Below are 20,065 nucleotides of genomic sequence, written 5' to 3'. Positions count from 1 at the left end.
AATGATTGCTTGATTGTGTATATCGAAAGAGATGTAGCTTGTAGCATTGATAATGAGACTATCGTGCAACGATTTCAAAATATGAAAACTCGTAGAAGGCAATTGTAAACTTTATGTATTTATGTGTTTTTTGATTGTTGTTGTTGTCAATATATTAATCTCTTTTTAGTAGATTGTGTAATTTATGCTTCTTAAGGAATACCCTAGGAAAAATTCTTGGAGTTGCCACTGGCCGATACAAACCACTTTCAAATATTGACATATCATCAATCGTGCCGAACATTGGTTGATTCCAAGAGCTTGATGGCATGTTGTTTGTAGGATAATTGGTCATTCTCCCATCCGATGGATACCAAAGTGGATATGTTTCTTGTTCGGAGGGTTGCCCCCCGATACATGGTTATCCATGAACACTACTTTTTTGGTTTAAAAAAACAAAATTGAGAGGAATAAAGAAAAACCGAGATTGAGACTTTTTTTTTTTCTTTTTTTTTTTTTGGAGAAGAAAGATTGAGACTTGAGAGAACTAAAGAATGAGATTGGACTTTGGTGAAAGTATAGCAAAGAGCTCAATAGGTTTGGTTTTGATATGTGGCTTTGGTTTCTTTGGTCTGATGAAAAAGTTGATAAATTGGGATATTTACAAGGGTGAGATGTTGGAAAACTTGTTGGCTAATTCCAAATCAAACTTGAAATTAGATTAAGCTAAGTTATTATGTGGTCATTACTCCAAGCTACGTGTTTTTGACTAAAAAATAGTAATTTCAAGGATAATATTGGCTATAGTGACTTCTTCTTATGACAGCCTAGTTGAGGCTTCATTAATTCGAGGGTTTCATGATATTTTGCGATAATAGGACTAGCTTGTCACGCAGTATTTTAATAAAGCTGTCATGACTCATGATAGCTTTCTTGGAGAAACAGATCACTTGCATATGTTGGGCTTTATGGAGCCTAGTTATGTTTGATCTAGTTGACGACCCGACCCGATCTGAATAATGTTGCATGATTTTTAATGGGAGATTTTCTAAAGCTTAGTCCATGGAGCGGAGGCTTGGGCCAATAGGCTTTAGCTAGAGCGCTCATGGACAAGCTTCCTAGGGCTCCAAGGGCAAGACATTGTGAATCCTATACGCAAGATGTAAAACCGTTTTTTGGTGATTTGGGTTTTGTATTGTCGTTGTTCTTAAGAGATTGAAATATTGTACTACCGCACTTTATATTTTTCCCTGATAATAGTGAAATCCCTATAACTCCGTGGACAGGCAAATTGCCGAATCACGTAAATATTGTCTTGTGTGTGTGATTGTTTTCTCTTTGGCGTGTGTTTTCTCTATTTTTTGTCTCTCATAGGTTGGAAATTTCAGCTTAGTTCCCTACAATTGGTATCAGAGCCTAGGTTTAGGTTTGAGTGGGAGCAATGGCAGAGGAAGTAGGAAAGGCATTTGGAATAGAAAAGTTCGATGGCACAGATTTTGGATTTTGGAGGATGCAAATTGAGGATTATCTTTATGGGAAGAAGTTGCATCTACCGCTTCTAGGGTCAAAACTTAAGACTGTGAAGGCTAAGGAATGAGTTTTTCTTGATAGACAGGTACTGGGAGTTATCAGGTTAACTCTGTGTAGGTCTGTTGCACTTAATGTTGTAAAGGAGAAGATCACAACAGATCTAATGAAGACTTTGTCTAGTATGTATGAAAAGCCATCATCAAACAATAAAGTGCACTTGATGAGGAAACTGTTCAATCTGAAGATGGCAGAGAATGCATCAGTAGCACAACATCTCAACGAATTTAACACTATCCCAAATCAATTGTCGTATGTAGAAATTGACGTTGATGATGAGATTCGTTCACGGATTGTTTTGGCTTCTTTGCCAAACAATTCAGAGGCAATGAGGATGGCAGTAAGCAATTCTATAGGAAAGGAAAAGTTGAAGTACAATAACATACAAGATTTAATTATGGTTGAGGAGATTCGCAGAAAAGATGTAGGTGAAACCTCAGGATCTAGTTCTACCTAAACCTTGAGACAAGAGTCAAAAGCAATGACAGAAATTCAAATTGGGGCAGATCAAAATCTAGAAATTCTAATGGAAGAATGAAGAATGAAGAATGAAGATGATTCTGTTAATGCTATAATAGAAGAGACACAAGATGCACTACTTCTTGCAGTAGACAGTCCACTTGATGATTGGATTTTGGACTCAAGAGTTTTGTTTCATACCACTCCACACCGAGAAATCATTCAGAATTTTTTTGCAGGTGATTTTGGTAAGGTGTATTTGGCTGATTGGATGTTGTAGGTATGGGAGACGTGCGGATATTGTTGCCTAATGGATTTGTTTGGTTACTGGAGAAGGTTCGACATATTCCTAACCTAAGAAGGAATCTAATTTCTATTGGACAACTTGATGATGAAGGGCATGCAACACTATTTGTTGGTGGTACTTGGCAAGCTACAAAGGGAGCCAGAGTACTGGCTCGTGGAAAGAAGACCAATACTCTATATATGACCTCAAGTCCAAGAGAAACAATTGCAGTTGCTAAAGAAGTACTTATACAAGCTTATGGCACCGTAGACTTGGTCACATGAGTGAGAAAGGGATGAAGATGCTGCTGCCAAAAGGGAAACAACCAGAATTGAAATTCGTTCATTTTGACATGTGTGAAAGTTGCATCTTAGGAAAGCAGAAAAAGGTGAGCTTCTTGAAAACTGGCAGGACACCGAAGGCTAAAAAATTGGAGTTAGTACACACTAATTTATGGGGACCTTCTCCGGTTGCATCCCTTGGAGGTTTAAGGTATTACATCACTTTCATTGATGACTCAAGCAGAAAGGTATGAGTTTATTTTTTGAAAAATAAATCTAATATATTTGAAACTTTTAAGATGTAGAAGGCCATGGTTGAGACAAATTCAGGTTTGAAAGTAAAATGTTTGAGGTCAGATAATGGAGGAGAGTACATAGATGGTGGGTTCAATGAGTATTGTGCTACATAGGGAATTAGGATGGAGAAGACCATTCTTTGGACACCACAGTAGAATGGTGTGGCTGAGTGCATGAACAAAACTCTCAGTGAGCATGCTAGGAGTATAAAATTTTCTCTTTACTTTATCAAAGATCAATTTGCTAGCTACTTATACTTTGATTTTAATTTACATAAATTTCAGAGATCTCAGTTCTAATAAGCTAAATGGAACCATACCTCAAAACAGACTTTCTTCGAGTATCACAACTATGTAAGATTCTCCATCTTTTGAATGACATGTCTCTGCTGGTTTTTGTGTTTTGTTTAAAATTATTTACCAAATTTACAAAATATTTGGAAACATCTTTCAGTTTCTGAACATAATTTATGCAAACAATTCCCTTGACTTCTGATATCTATTATTCAAACAATATGCTCAGTGATTTATCTAACAACAATCTTACAGGAACAATTCCGACAAACTTTTCGGGTCTTCCTTTTCTTCAGAAATTGTGAGTAGTCTTCCACTTGCTTTTTTCCTCCTTCCGTAGTTTTAGTTGTTAAATTACCGATTGTTCCAAAATTTTAAGCTTTTGGCGCATCAGAATGAGGAAGATAGTGATCAAACTAACGATCTCCTGTTTTTATACCATGTTAAATTACTGATTATCCCAAAAGCTTAAGCTTTCGGAACAATCAGTAATTTAACAAATTCTATTGTTCAATGTTATAGTAAATCATTTCATATCTTTCTAAATTTGAATTTCCACTTATATCAACAGTTACTTATAAAGTTACCAGTTGATATTAGTCAACAAATTAAACTGTTAATTAATAAATTGCTTTATTTGGTAAATTATTCCCCATGGCAGGTCACTTGCAAATACTTCATTGAACGGTTCAGTTCCATCTGCCATTTGGGACAGTAGGACTTCGAATGCAAAGGGAAACCTTACAATGTAAAATCTGAGTGACAATGTTTCTATTTCCCTTGGTTAAAGGCATTGTTGAATATTAGCATAGAGATGTGTTATATCATGTTGTATATGCTAGAGTGGATGCGAAAGAGGAAGCATAGAGGAGGAACACTGAGAACACGAAGGTTACGTGGTTCAGCCTTACGGCCTACATCCACGGAGGAATCCCTTAAGGGCTACATCTTTATTGTATGAGAGTGTAGTACAATAACTCCTGTATTACAATGAACCCTAACATGAGTATATATAGGCGACTAAACCCTAGACTACTAGTACAAGCAGGAATGGGCTTGGGCCTATTATATTTGGCTAATATGTCTAATATATATCTCTAACACCCTCCCTTAAACTCAAGGCGGAAGCTCGATGAAGGCTTGAGGTTGGATAAGCATGAGAAGATCACTTGAATATGCCTTGTAGAATGCCTTTGAAGAAACCACAATGAAGAATGTGCCAATTGTCCAATTTCGAAGCTTCAAATGAAGAAACGGAGGCCAAAATCGGAATCTACGCGAAAAACTGAGCAAGATAGGCCCTTTTTGGAAATTTTGACTTTTGGTCAAAGGTCAAACCAAAAAGTCAAAGTCAACTAGTCCAGGTCAAAGTCAACAATCAAAGTGCTCATGGGTCAGATCCGGGTGGTCCGGGTCGGGTCGGTCCGGGTCAACGGTCAGCTAGGTGACGTGGTGCTGACGTGGACGACACTGCTGACGTGGCTGATGACGTGTCGCTGACGTGGACTAGGGCTGATGTGGCATGCTGACGTGGATAGGTGACGTCATCCGGTGACGTCACACGTCATTAGCAGCAGCTCTTCGGCGCGTGTTCTATTCCACCGGAGCGTGTTTGGAACTTCCGAAGGCGCGTGGAGGCGCGTGCAAGGGAGATTGATGCTCGGACTTCGATGGTTTGGCAGATCGGCGAGCTACGAGTCCGTCATGGCGGCGCGTGTAACCATAGGAGAATCTGACCCTGTGAAATCGGCGGCGGCGCGTGGAGAAGTCGCTAGAAACTGCGCTAGCGCGTGGTGGCGCGTGCAGCGTCGTATGACCACCAGATTCTCATGCCAAGTGGATCGGTGGACGACAAGGCCGGATTGGCGGCGCGTGTGACTGAGATCCGAGTTGGGAGTCGAGAATCTGCGGCGGCGCGTGTGAGTGTTCCAGGAGCCATTGTCGGCGCGTGGTGGCGCGTGCGGCTGCCGTTGGAGGTCGGGTTTCTGGGTTTTGGTCACGATATGCCGTGGAGCACGTCTGTGGTGTTGGCTTCATCAGGCGAGGCTTGGATTTGCGCAGATCTGATAAGGAGAGGCACGGATTGCTTGGGATTTGGACACAGCAGGGAGCCATGGCGGCTGCGAGATGATGTGGAGTCTAGATCCAGCAGACAAGCATGTGTGACTTCTGTTGGCGGTGTGCACGTGAGAATCTTCTTTGCTTGCTAGAGATGATTTGTTTGATGCCAAGAACGAAGTTTGGCTCTGATACCATGTTGAATATTAGCATAGAGATGTGTTATATCATGTTGTATATGCTAGAGTGGATGCGAAAGAGGAAGCATAGAGGAGGAACACTGAGAACACGAAGGTTACGTGGTTCAGCCTTACGGCCTACATCCACGGAGGAATCCCTTAAGGGCTACATCTTTATTGTATGAGAGTGTAGTACAATAACTCCTGTATTACAATGAACCCTAACATGAGTATATATAGGCGACTAAACCCTAGACTACTAGTACAAGCAGGAATGGGCTTGGGCCTATTATATTTGGCTAATATGTCTAATATATATCTCTAACAGGCATAATTTTCTGTTGGGTGTGTGTGTGTGTGCACGTGCATGCTCTCAGACATCTTGTGCTAATATTGGTACAAATATATTTGATTCGTTTTCCTGATTACAGTACACTCTTTTGTAAAATTCCAAAGTGTAACATCTTGGATTGACTAAATAAGTTTACAAGCATCTAATACTGGATTTTCTAAGCGATTGCTTGTGGCCCTTTGGTATTGCAGGGAGTTGCAGAATAATAATCTTTCAAATATTACTGGCAGTACTGTTCTACCTTCAAATGTCACTGTCTGGTTTGCTTCTATACTTGCTCCCCAATTTGCACTTGCTAATTAGCTTCATGTAGAATTTCATGAGTAAAAGAATGCATCTTAAATTAACATAATTACTTGTTAAGATGTGCACCTTTTGGTTTTAATAATTAAAAAAAAATAAAAATTGGAGGTGTAACAGACATGCACATTGATACAATTAACTTGTCACTTGTTTTGATAATTAATTTTCAGGCTTCAAGGGAATCCCTTATGCAACGGCAATGTAAATCTTCAGTTCTGTCAACCTGAAAATGACACTCAGAGTTTAACAAATTCCACTTCTGTTCCGATCCCTACAGTATGCCCACCATCTTACGAATGTTCCACCACATCCAGTCAAAGTTGTATCTGTGCTGCCCCTTTGATAGTTGAATATCGGTTGAAAAGTCCTGGATTCACAGATTTTCGTCCATACATAGATGACTTTGAAGTGTACATGACAGAAGGTCTTAATTTATATCTTAATCAGCTGGACTTTAAAAATTTATGGGCATGGGAAGTAGGACCTCGACTGAAGATAACCTTGAAGTTTTTTCCTGAGAACACCTCCGTATTCAATAGTAGTGAGGTTCAGCGAATCACGAGCAACTTCACATCATGGAAAATTCCTCTTAGTTACGTATTTGGACCTTATGAACTTCTCGGCCTCGATCTCCTGGATGTTTATAAATCTGGTTTGTCTTGAAACCCCTGTTCGATATGTTTTGCAACAGAGCTTTGTTGAAGTTGGAACTTATGCTTATTTACCAGTTGAAGAATGTACAACTGTCTTCTCTAATGTATTTGACCTACACCTTGAAGTCCTCTATACTAAATAGATAATCTTAGGTTTGTGGCATTATGTTCTGTTAGTGGTTATACCTGTGTTTGAATCCATACAGAGCTGGCCTATGCCTGTCACTCTAAGCAATTGTGTGTCTGTGGGTGGCACATTTTAGTGGAGATCACTTTTTTTTTTTTTTTGCTGCCAACCATTTTAATTTGATCTAGGCAGTTTAGTGCTTTCACCATAGTGATGCTATGTTCAGTGGTATTGTAGATACAGTTGCACTCACAAGTGAATAACTGCAATATCCTCAGCTCAAGAGGTTTTATATTTTTTTCTGGGCAATTAAGTTGTGTTCTATATTGGCCAGGAAGGAAGCTTCTAATTCACACCTGATGTTTCTTATGTCTTCACTCCAAGCATAGATGAACTGTGTCAGGCACATGTTAATTTCATATGTTCATATATGAGATAAAAATTGTTGGATGGTTTTTAAATTTTTTATGCTAATAATTTTCACTAATGTCACAGAGGTTGGCAACTCTCCAAGCTCTGGTATAAGCAAAGGTGCATTGGCTGGCATAGTGGTGGGGACCATTGCAGGTGCAGTTACATTGTCTGTAATTGTTTCTCTTCTGATACTGAGAGTGCACATGAGGAAGCACCATGCAGTTTCAAAACGACGTCATGGTGAGTATCTTATGTTTATGAAGTTAGGATGTTTAGGTTGACATATCACGATTTTTCACTTTCCCTGTATTTGTTTTAATTAGGCCTGTCAAGCTTGCCAGGCTGACGCTTGTCCAAGCTCAGCATGAGGTACAAAGGCCTCAAACTGGCCTGAAATGGTCAATATTATAGCCTCTCTCAACTATTGGTATGGGAAAGCTTCAGCCAAGTTCTGGCTGGCCCATGAATGGAAACATCATTTTGGGATGAAATGTTTTAATGAAAAATACCATTAGACTTGGTAGCATGCTGGCTCGAACCAACCCTAAAATAAATAATAACCACTCAGCCTTTCACTTATAAAGTGAAACACATACACACACAACATATATGTATACAATAAAGCATTCTGATAGTATGCATAATTGTATTAGTTATTTTAAAACAAATGGGCACAGCATCTTTCATTTTTAACATTTGACCTGTATTTAAGTTACAGCGTCTTGGACCACCATGAAAATTGATGGTGTGAAGGATTTCACTTATGGAGAAATGGCTCTGGCGACAAACAACTTTAACAGCTCTTCTCAGGTTGGCCAAGGAGGGTATGGGATGGTTTATAAAGGCATTCTAGCTGATGGTACACTTGTGGCCATAAAACGTGCCCAAGAGGGATCTTTACAGGGTGAGAGGGAGTTCTTGACAGAGATAGAATTGTTGTCAAGGTTACATCATCGAAACCTTGTGTCTTTGATTGGACTGTGTGATGAAGAAGGTGAACAGGTGCTTATTCTTATCTTGATTGGACATATAGAATTTTTTTTACAATAGATTGGATTATCCATCATTCTCATAGTGGAATACACGAACACAAGTTGATGATTCCCATCAACTTAGGAAGTTGATACAATGAAATCATAAGGTCATGAAAGTGGTCAAAGAAAAAATAAATAATAATAATAATGATAATAAGAACAATAGAATAAATCTAACTCAATCTAGAGACATTATATATGAGATGCTGCCAACTTTTTTTTTCCTCTTCTTCTTCTTCATTTCTATATATATATATATATATATATATATATTTTTTGGCAGAGATCTTTATAAATTAAGGATGATTTGATTAAAAAAAAAATGTATCAATAACTTATTATCTCCTTTCACAATGAACTTTCTATAGTACTATTCTTCATGAGCAGTATGTTTCTCCTGCAAAATTGTTTGGCTTCCACACCAAGGACTGTTTTTTTTTCATTCTCTGTGTCTGATTTTGTTTAAAAATATTGCCTGGGAATAAGAGCTTCATGTTAGTATTGTTGTGGATGCAGATGTTGGTCTATGAGTTCATGTCAAATGGTACTCTGAGGGATCACCTTTCTGGTACACCATACGTACACCCTTTAAGTTTGCTTCCCCTAACAAATTTACTTTTCAAACTCTACATCACATTCAAATGAGCTTATTTGTGGTTCATGTATGCAATAATACAGTTAAGTCTAAAGAACCTCTGAGTTTTGCTATGAGATTGAAAATTGCCCTAGAATCATCTAAGGGCATCCTCTACTTACATACGGAAGCTAATCCCCCAATATTTCATCGAGATATCAAGGCCAGCAACATATTATTGGACTCTAAGTATACAGCAAAAGTTGCTGATTTTGGACTTTCCCGACTTGCACCAGTTCCTGATATTGAAGGGGATTTGCCTAGTCATGTATCCACAGTTGTGAAGGGAACACCAGTAAGACACTTATTTATGACATTTTCCAAAATAGAATTATAAACTTTATGAGTCTAGGTTGATGAGTGAATTTTTCCACCTCCTATCATTGATTTCATCATTAGTGTTCTCTTTATTGTGGCACCAGTGCCATATGTTTAGTGTCTATAAGTTTTATATGTTTCTTCATTTGACAATCTAGCCTGGGCTTCCAACCCTTCTTGGTAAAACAAATAAAAATGAAATGATAATAGCATCTTCCATTTCCATTTTTGTTTAAATTATAAATTTATACAATTTGTTTTTTTTTTTAATTAAAATAAATATGTCAAACTCAAACAAGATGAAATAGACTTAATATTGTGTGGTAGTAGATATAACTGATATCTATTTCTTTATTCTCTCATTCTCTACATTAAATTTGCAGGGTTACCTAGATCCGGAGTATTTCTTAACTCATACACTGACAGACAAGAGTGATGTCTATAGCCTTGGTGTTGTATTTCTAGAACTCCTGACGGGGATGTATCCGATCTCACATGGCAAAAACATTGTTAGAGAGGTAAAACATTATAGACTTGTTTGCCTTAGATTTGATAGGAGCCCAATGGTACAATAATTAGGTGATTGGGCATGAAGGAAATTGTTGTTCAGTAATTTATTTTACCCTTGCAATTTAATCCATAATGAAAATTCTCCTCAGCCATATGTCATTTTATACTAGGTGTAATAGTCAAGAGTGAGATCTTCAGTTGCAAGTTTCAGTTTTAACTTCAAAAAAACATTGAAATCTTTTTACAATCCTATGCCAAATAGAATTTTATACAGTGAAGATCACTTTGTCATAATGTTGTTATCATATCATCCTCTAGGCAACCGTGGCTTAAATTTGGTGTAATAAAATGAGCACTTGTATTTTTTGACTGTCTTTATCCATTCCAGGTTAATGTCGCATATCAATCTGGTATGATCTTTTCAGTTATTGATGATCGAATGGGATCTTATCCTTCTGAATGTGTGGTGAAATTTTTGACTTTGGCTCTCAAGTGTTGTGAATATGAGACATATGCTAGACCTTCAATGGCAAAGGTGGTCCGAGAACTTGAAAATATATGGCTTCTGATGCCTGATTCTGACATTAAAACAACAAATCCAATGCTCTCAGGTTCTGAAAAGGCAATGGCTTCACCATCATCATCCTCTAATGTGATGAATCCTTTTGTGTCATCAGATGTACCTGGCAATGACCATGTTAGTGGAGTCATTCCATCCATCACACCTAGATAGGAAACGTTTGGAAAACTGGTTGCATTTGAACCTGAGATTGCCAATGTCTTGAAAATTTGAACTGGGAAATGGTCTTTATGTTCCTCTCAGTTGTTGATGTTGTGGAAAGTCTCTCTCTTAAATCTTCCTTACAGTTTGTTTTGGAAAACTAATGTACTTAGAGCAGTAGATGGTTTAATAATATTGGTAGTGGCGGCACCATGTGCAACTCAAGGTGTTCGTCAGGGTGTTCCTGACTTGAAAAAAAAAATTATATATAATAATTAATTTTTTATTTATTTGTTTACCCTTAGAAAAAAATTAGGAACACCCTCAAATTAAAAAAAAAAAAATATATATATATATATATATTTGTTCTACTTTCAAGGTAAAAAAAAAAAAAAAAAAAACCCAAAAAAAAAGAACTAAAATCTGAAAAGAAAAAAAAAAAAAAAAAAAAAAAAAAAAAACAATGAATGGCAAGCCCAACATCAAGCCCAACAGATTACAAAGGTAGCAAACCCATGGATTCTCAAAAGACAAACAAAAAAAAAAAAAAAAACCCAATACAGAGCAAATCACTTACGCAAACCTAAAGACAAAAACGTCAACAGAGCAACGCCTTACGCCTCAGGCTCAAGCCAACAGATGGAGATCAATCACGTCGCTCGCTCATATTTGGAGATTGATCACATCATTGGAGATCGATCTTGTCCAGAGCACATCACTGCATCAGAGATCGGTCATGACACTTGCTCGTCGTCGTTGCTCGCTCGCTGATCGGAGATCGCTCGTCGCTCACCCCTCATTGGAGATCGCTCGTCACTACCTTAGCCTCAGCCTTCAGGCCTCCCTGCTCCGATGCTCCCTCAAGGTATTTCACTTTACTAACTTCTCTCTCTTTTACTATCTAACTCTCTCTCAGTCTCTCTCTCTCTTTATCTGAAATCATTGAAATGAAATGAATGAGACTTTCTCTCTCTCTCTCTCTCTCTCTCTCTCTCTTTATTCTTTAAGACTAACTTTATCTGATTTTTTTGAACTGTGATTGGCTGAAGCTTTAACTTTATTATATTTTGCCTATTTTTTGACTTTTTGGCTTTATCTTATCCATTGGTGTTAGTGTGTGGTGAGATATTGTCTTTTAGTATAATGTGTATTGTGTATTGTGATTTGTGATTGTGAAATTTTCTAATTGGCAGCTGGCTCTTATGATTGGAGGCATCAGGCATGAAGCTTGTCCATTGAGTGGGGTGGGGGGTGGATGGGCACATGGGGCCAGGTAAACAATAACTAAAGCAGTGTAATGTGCACATGGGATGTGTGCTAGTGCAACTAATAAACAATAATTTAATTGACACTTGTTTTGAAAGAGAATAAGTCAACATTTTAATTTTGAAATGGTCTAGTAATATGCAAGGTGATATCAATGGTCTCAAAACTTTAATTTTGAAAAAGAATAAGTCAGCATTTTATGTCCATTATTTTGCTCATCAACTTCAATTGACACTTGTTGCCATTGCTAAAAATCACATTAACATTGTTGAATTTTTTTATGTGGTTAGTAATTTAGTAACTGTTGTTGGATGCTCTTGTAAGAGACGAGAGGCTCTTCGAGATGCACAATTTGCCAAAATTAAAGAAGATTTAGAGAATGGTGTACGTAGAAGTGGGCAAGGTTTGAATCAAGAGACAAATCTTAAACGTCCTAGTGATACACGTTGGGGATCATATTATGGGACTATTCTCAACTTGATTTTGATTTTCTCTGCTGTTGTTGATGTACTTGAGATTATTGAATAAGATGGTCTCTCTAACCAAAAAGTTGAAGCTTGATCTATTATGAGGTCAATTCTATCTTTTAAATTTGTCTTTGCTCTACACTTGATGAAAAACATTTTAGGGATCACAAATGAGTTGTCAATAGCATTGCCATAAAAAAAAAAAAAAAAAAAAAAAAAAAAGATATAATAAATGCTATGGATCTTGTTAAAATGTCAAAATATCGATTGCAAGTGATGAGAGATGATGAATGGATATCTTTATTGATTGAAGTGCCTTTATTTTGTACCACATATGATATTCCAATCTTGAACATGGATGAAATATTTATAATTATTGAGAGGTCGCAATGCAACACCCAACAAAATACAAATTTACATCATTATCGTGTTGAGCTATTCTACACAGTCATAAATATGCAACTTCAAGAGCTTAACAACCGTTTTTCAAAGGCGGATACTGATTTGCTACTTTGTATGGCTTGCTTGAATCCAAGTGATTCATTTATGACTTTTGATAAGGAAAAGTTGATACATCTAGCAAAGTTCTATCCATTTGATTTTCTTGAGACAGATATTTTGGCACTTAACTCTCAACTTCAGAATTACATTTTTGATATGCGTAATATTGACTTGTTTTTAGAGCTTCGAGGAGTTAGTGAACTTGCTGAAAAGTTAGTGAACACAGGGAAGTATGAGACTTATCCATTAATTTATTTGCTTGTGAAGTTAGTTTTGACCCTTTTTGTTGCTATTACAACAGTAGAAAGAAGTTTTTCAGCAATGAAATATATAAAAAATGAACTACGTAATCAAATAAGAGATTAGTGGATGAATGATTGCTTGATTGTGTATATTGAAAGAAATGTAACTTGTAGCATTGATAATGAGACTATCATGCAACGATTTCAAAATATGAAAACTTGTAGAAGACAACTGTAAACTTTATGTATTTGCATGTTTTTTTTATGGTTGTTGTTGCCAATATATGAATTTATCTTTTTATTAGATTGTGTAATTTATGCTTCTTAAGGAACATCCTGGAGAAAATTCCTAGAGCCGTCACTAGCCGATACAAACCACTTTCAAATATTGACATATGTTAGTTTTTAGACCCTTTAAAACACAATTGGATTAACCTAGTTAATTAGCCAAATTGTTACTTAGTCCAAATTCCAAGTCTAGGTTATCACAATCAAACAATCATATCATGCATAGCAGCGGAAAATAAATAAGACAATGATATGATCACCCAAGAAAACCAAACTGGTAAAAAACTTGGGGAGGATTTAACCTAGCTATCCTCAAGGTAAAAAGCAAATCCACTAGAAAGAATCGAAGTTCATACAATAAGACTTACAAGCCCCCACGCTCGACTTCTTATTGCTACCAACTAGTAGACCTTACTGACACGACCACATGCAAGCTCCGAATCCACGGATTCCTTCTTTCTTTGGCCTTTGCAAAACACAAACACCCCCGTTTGTGACTTTGAGATCCCACTCAAAGGTTTAGCAACACAAACACTCCTGTTTGTAACTCCAAGACCACCCTTGAAGGTTTAGATCATCAACACCTTTGATGACAAGAGAAGGCAGCAATTTCTACAATACCGGATCTTGAGATTCTTCAAAGAATAGCACCGGTAGAAAACATAAGAGAGCTTTTTAGGAACAAAACCCTAAATACAAAAGAGGCACACTCTTTTCTCTCTGAAAAGCCACATAAAAATATGCTTACGGTTTCCTTTATATACTAGGAGAAGTAGATTAGAAACCCTAATCCTAAATGGGCTTGAACTGCTGTTTGGGCTTAATTAAAATTCTGCATAAACGACTTTCGATCGATCGAGCCTGTCTTTCGATTGATCGAACCAGACAGATTATGAAATCTCTTTCCTATAGCTTGTATGTTCTTGAATCTTGACTTGAATCACCTTGAGTATTGTCTAATAATACCTATAGACTCTAAGATCTATATCTAGACAAGTTTGTGTTCACGATTTGCCAATTGTTCTAAACATTTAGAACCTAACAACATATCATCAATCGTGTCGAAAATTGGTTGATTCCAAGAGCTTGATGGCATGTTGTTTGTAGGATAATTGGTCATTCTCTCATCCGATGGATACCAAAGTGGATATATTTCTTCTTCGTAGGGTTGCCCCCATGGTGCATGGTTATCCATGAACACTACTTTTTTGGTTTAAAAAACAAAATTGAGAGGAATAAAGAAAACCAAGATTGAGACTTTTTTTTTTTTTTTGGGAGAAGAAAGATTGAGACTTAAGAGAACTAAAGAATGAGATTGGACTTTGGTGAAAGTACAGCGAAGAGCTTAATAGGTTTGGTTTTGATATGTGGCTTTGGTTTCTATTACAACCAGTGAGCCACAGGTACTTGCGCACTCGATATAGCACCTGTACAACACAAAAGAGAAGACCTTGCAGAGAGCACCAGTGTGGTGTTGGTCAAGTACCCTTTGAAGGTCAAGTTAGAACTTCTTACAACTCTAGAATGCTAGAGAGGAGTGAATTATGCGTATCTTGATTAGTGAGGGTATTGGGGTTTTTATAGTAGTAATGGGTTGACATCTCTTCCTTGGTGCGGAAGTCTTTTCCTTATAAGAGTCTTCTTGGGCGTATTTGGTGGAATCCTTTCCTTATAGGGATCCTTTGAGTAGCATCAAACGTGGAGGGCAAGACATTTCCTTATATATGCAATCGTGGGTAGCAAGTAAACTTGCATCAGGGTCATCAGCATATTTATTTCCTTCAGCCTTACTAGCGTCAGTTTGTTGATGTCGCCAGCCTTTAGATGTACCTCGCAGACTTCCTTCATTCCCTCAATCTAGAACATCATCCGTTGACTCCTACATGAGGAAGATGACGGTTGTAACTGTACCCGTCAGCTTGTGCCTGATGGCTTACCTAAAATGGTCAGCTTTATACCTTGTATGAATAAATACTATTTATCCTCATCATGGTGGATCCCAAAGTGGATATGTTTCTTGTTCGTAGGGTTGCCCCCATGGTGCATGGTTATCCATGAACACTACTTTTTTAGTTTAAAAAACAAAATTAAGAGGAATAAAGAAAAACCGAGATTGAGACTTTTTTTTTGGAGAAGAAAGATTGAGACTTGAGAGAAGTAAAGAATGAGATTGGACTTCGGTGAAAGTACAGCAAAGAGCTCAATTGATTTGGTTTTGATATGTAGCTTTGGTTTGTTTGGTGACCAAACTTATCGACTTTTTCATCAGACCAAACTTTGGTCTGATGAAAAAGTCGATAAGTTGGGATATTTATAAGGGTGAGATGTTGGAAAACTTGTTGGCTAATTCAAAATCAAACTTGAAATTAGATTAAGCTAAGTTATTATGTGGTCATTACTCCAAGCTACGTGTTTTTGACTAAAAAATAGCAATTTCAAGGATAATATTGGCAAGAGCGACTTCTTCTTATGACAGCCCAGTTGAGGCTTCATTAATTCGAGGGTTTCAGGATGTTAGTGTATAGCTTAGACTAGTTTAGCCCATTGGGCTTAGCCCAGTATACTGTACTAGTAGTTTGCTCCTTTTACTTGTATTGCACACATACCTAGCCTATATAAGGCTCTCTATTGTACATTATTATACATATATCAATATACAGACTATTCAGTCTTTCTCTTTCACTTTATATTGTTAACATGGTATCAGAGCCATTCCTCTAACTTTCTGGTTCCTGTGGACATCTTCGGCATTCTTCTGCTGCCCTCGTCTTCATCCAGTAGTCACTGTTAGAAGTGAGTCACCACCGTCACGCCCACAGTCCCTGCAACTCTCGGATATCGTCGTTCTGCTCATCCAACTGCCAAAGTAAAGGCATAGAGAGACAGAACAGCCAATCCCAAGCAAAACCCAACCAAGAACGGCCAGAAACTACATCACACGCGCCTCACGCGCCGGCTAAAGTTTCTGCCTCACGAGCACGCGCTCCACGCACCTCCACATGTCGTCAGTGTCTCTCACGCACCAGCCCCATGCGCTCCATGCGCCTACTCTGCTTCATGTACTGCCACGTCAGCCCTAGGGTAACGTCACACTGCCACGTCAGTCGTTGACCGTTGACTTTGACCAGATCATTGACCGTTGACTTTGACTGTTGATCGTTGACTTTGACCAAAGTCAAAATTTTTCAACAGGACCTGTTTTGCTCAATTTTTCGTGTAGATTCCAATTTCGAGCTCTGTTTCTGCATTTGAGGTCTCTAAATCTCACTTTTTGGTCATTTTCTTCATTATGGCTCAACAAAATGAACGAGATATCATACATCTTATCACTATTATGTTGGATGGTCCTTCTAGTTATCATGCGTGGTCTCAGAATATAACTGTCTTTCTCAAGGGTCGTAAACTGTAGAGAAATGTGACTAGTTCAATTCCTAAGCTAGTACCAAACTCTAAGTCCAAAGCCACAGCTGCTGAAGAGTCTTCCAAGACTGCTGTTACAATAGATGATTATGAAGAACGTCTAGAGGAATAAGAGAGTATTCAGAGTAAGATCTTGTCTGGGTTTATCAATACCTCTATTTCCTCCATTCATAATCTTCTTCCTCGTCTTGAAACTGCTGAGGCTGCTTGGAAATTTTTGGCCGATCGCTATAATTGCACTAATGATTCAAGCTTGGAGTTCCACATTGAATCAAAGCTCTATCAAATGCGCTAAGAGACAGGTCAGTCTATTTCTGATTTTTATTCTCAGACTTCTACTATGTGGGAACAACTCTTTGCTACAGATCCTCCACTGGTGTGTTCTAAGGACATTGAGCTCTTTGTCAAATATCGGGATCGCCGTAAATTTATGCACTTCATGATGGGTTTACGTGAGGATTTTGAGCCTACTAGGGCTTCTCTACTTAGCTGGTCTCCTACTCCTTCTTTTGATGCTGCAGTCAAGGATTTCATTTTTGAGGAGAACTGTTAACCTACTTATCACATGTCATCATCTGATCATGTATTGGCTATACCCTCTCCACAGCCTCCCATTGCTGCATTCACTGCTCCTCCATGAATAAACTCTGGGCGTCCCAATTCTCAGTCTTCCAAAGGTACTCGCTACAAGTTTTGCCATACCAAAGGCCATGACATCTTTGTTTGTCACAAACTGCAGAAATTTGTGCAAGAGCATAATAAAGCTTCTCTTCCTCGGGCAGCTACTGTATGTCCTTTAGATCCATCGGTTCCTACAGGTCCATCTTTGGCTTCCTCACTTACTATGGCTGATATTAAGGCAGTTGTTTAACAGGTTTTATCCTGCACTTCCACTGCCCTTTCTGTCACCTCAGGTAAACAACCTTGGTTTTTTGATACTGCATGTTGTAACCATATGACTCCTGATGAATCCCAATTTTCTAATAAGGCACCCTTAGAACATCCAATCACCATTTACACTGCTGATGGAACTCCTATTCCTGTTAGTCATAAAGGAACAATCTCTTCTCCTTGTTTATCCCTTAGTGACACTTTTCATATTCCAAAGTTGACCAACAGAAAGTTATCCCTCAATTTGCTTTCTGTTGGTCAACTTTGTGAATTAGGCGTAGATCTTCTATTTACTAATCATGGTGTGGATGTGCAGGATCCCCGGACGGGTCAAGTGCTTGGAACAGGCCATAAAGTTGGTCACATGATTGAGGTTCATGACTTAAAGATTCCTTCACAAGTTGTTTCTACAGCTGCTACCACTGCCACCTCCTCACCTGATCTATGGCATGCTCGTCTTGGTCATCCATCCTTATATCATCTTCAGTTGTTAGCTTCTCAAGGTCATTTAGGTTCAGTTTAGTTTCAAAAATTTGATTGTACTTCCTGTCATTTTGGTAAACAAACAAAATTGTCCTTTAATAAAAGTGACTCTTTTTCTTCTCCCCCTTTTGATCTTATACATTCTGATATTTGGGGTCCTACACCTGTTCCCACTGAGGGGGGATCTAAATATTTTGTCATATTTGTGGATGATTTTTCTCGATATACTTGGATTTATCTGCTTCACCATAGGTCTGAACTTGTGTCTATTTACCAAACATTTCATAAAATGATTGGAACACAGTTCAATCGTACTATCAAAGTCTTTCGATTAGATAATGCTCAAGAATATAATGATAAATATTTCTTATCCTTTTTAGACAATCATGGTACTCTTTCTCAGCGGTCTTGTCTTTACACCTCTCAACAAAATGGTCATGCAGAACGAAAACGTTATCACATTCTTGATGTTGTCCGCACCCTTCTCATTTTTGCCTCTCTTCCTGAGTGTTTTTGGAGTGAGGCCGCACTCACTGCCGTGTACACCATTAATCGTATTCCTTCACCAACTACATATAACAAATCACTATTTGAGCTTCTCTATGGTCAAACTCCTGACTACTCCTCTCTTCAGGTTTTTGGTTGTGCTTGCTTTGTCTCTCTTCCTCCTCATGAACGAACAAAGCTCCAGCCTCGTACTCGTCTTTGTTGTTTCCTTGGTTATGGTGTGTCTCAAAAGGGGTTTCGCTGCTATGATCCCATTTCTCGTCGCCTTCGTGTCTCCCGTCATGTTGAGTTTTAGGAACATCGTCCTTTCACGAGTCTTCAGTAGTTTCCTGCATCTTCTTCCTCAGAGTCTCCCATTTTTACTGATCTTTTCCTCCCTCTCTATCCTGAACTTGTGGAGGATTCTTTAACATTGGCAGCCTCTCTAGATGACTCATCTCCGGTTTTGTCTCCAGCATATGACCTACCTGTCTTGGATCCTGTGGCACCACCCTTTCTTGAGTCTCCTTTTGGTCCTGAACTTCGTCGTTCCACTCGGGTAAGCATTCCTCCCCCTTATCTCACTGATTATCACTGCTCTTTTGCTTTTGCCACCCTCTATGAACCTGACACCTATCGTGAGGCCCATATTAACCCTCTTTGGCAACAAGCTATGAATGAAGAACTAAATGCCCTTCATAAGAATCAGATGCCCTTTATAAGAATCACACTTGGGATATGGTTGATTTGCCTCCTGGTCAGTCTGTAGTAGGTTGTAGGTGGGTTTACAAGATCAAGACCAAGGCTGATGGATCTGTTGAACGATACAAGGCTCGCCTAGTTGCCAAGGGCTTTACTTAGGAGTATAGTATTGACTATGAAGAAACATTTGCTCCTGTTGTTCGCCTTACATCTATCAGGCTCCTCGAGCTTGGTTTGAAAAGTTTAGCTTAGTTGTTGCTCAGCAGGGTTTCACTTCGAGTCCTCATGACATTGCTCTGTTTGTCCGAAGATCCTCTGCTGGTATCACTCTTATTCTTCTTTATGTTGATGATATGATTATTACTGGAGATGATTCTGTAGGTATCCGCTCTCTTCAGCACTTCCTAAGTCAGTATTTTGAGATGAAAGATCTGGGCACTCTCAGCTATTTTCTTGGGCTTGAGGTTACCTCATCCTCTGATGGATACTATCTGTCCCAGGCTAAATACGCTTCTGATCTTTTCTCTAAAGCTGGTATCACCGATAACAAGACTGTTTCCACTCCTTTAGAATACAATGCAAAGCTCAAACCTTTGGATGGTGAACCTATATCTGATGCTACTCGCTATCGTCAGTTGGTTGGCAGTTTGATCTATCTCACTGTTACTCGTCCGGATATTTCACATGCTGTGGGTATGGTTAGTAAGTTCATGGATGCACCTCGTTCTGTCCATTATGCTGCTGTTCTTCGGATTCTCTGATATGTCAAAGGCACACTTTATCATGGTCTGCATTACTCCTCTCGATCTTCTCTCGAGCTTCATGCTTATTCAG

At 38.4% G+C, this 20,065-nt stretch overlaps 1 protein-coding gene and 1 long non-coding RNA gene across 2 annotated transcripts; both read left to right on the top strand.

Moving 5' to 3' along the window:
* Nucleotides 1-3,388: 3,388 nt before the first annotated feature.
* LOC126722140 (probable LRR receptor-like serine/threonine-protein kinase At1g06840) lies at nucleotides 3,389-10,678 on the top strand. Its single transcript, XM_050425295.1, has 10 exons — nucleotides 3,389-3,483; nucleotides 3,844-3,930; nucleotides 5,963-6,031; nucleotides 6,245-6,726; nucleotides 7,350-7,508; nucleotides 7,981-8,270; nucleotides 8,819-8,870; nucleotides 8,981-9,231; nucleotides 9,638-9,772; nucleotides 10,153-10,678. Exons 1-10 carry the CDS (start codon nucleotides 3,404-3,406, stop codon nucleotides 10,495-10,497), a joined length of 1,950 nt encoding a protein of 649 aa, XP_050281252.1. The 5' UTR covers nucleotides 3,389-3,403; the 3' UTR covers nucleotides 10,498-10,678.
* Nucleotides 10,679-10,960: 282 nt separating this feature from the next.
* LOC126722906 (uncharacterized) lies at nucleotides 10,961-12,335 on the top strand. Its single transcript, XR_007654066.1, has 2 exons — nucleotides 10,961-11,350; nucleotides 11,679-12,335. It is a non-coding gene; the product is annotated as an uncharacterized LOC126722906 (long non-coding RNA).
* The last annotated feature ends 7,730 nt before the right edge of the window (nucleotides 12,336-20,065 follow it).

Source organism: Quercus robur, chromosome 4 (assembly GCF_932294415.1).
Source record: "Quercus robur chromosome 4, dhQueRobu3.1, whole genome shotgun sequence".
Taxonomy (NCBI): Eukaryota; Viridiplantae; Streptophyta; class Magnoliopsida; order Fagales; family Fagaceae; genus Quercus; species Quercus robur.
This window is presented reverse-complemented; position numbering and strand designations above follow the sequence as displayed.

Bases quoted from the DNA above. Each gene is read 5' to 3' on its own strand.
- LOC126722140 (XM_050425295.1), top strand. From the start codon at position 3,404: ATGCTCAGTGATTTATCTAACAACAATCTTACAGGAACAATTCCGACA. The intron at 3,931-5,962 runs GTAAAATCTGAG...TTGGTATTGCAG, and splicing joins GCAAAGGGAAACCTTACAAT to GGAGTTGCAGAATAATAATC. The intron at 6,727-7,349 runs GTTTGTCTTGAA...CTAATGTCACAG, and splicing joins CCTGGATGTTTATAAATCTG to AGGTTGGCAACTCTCCAAGC.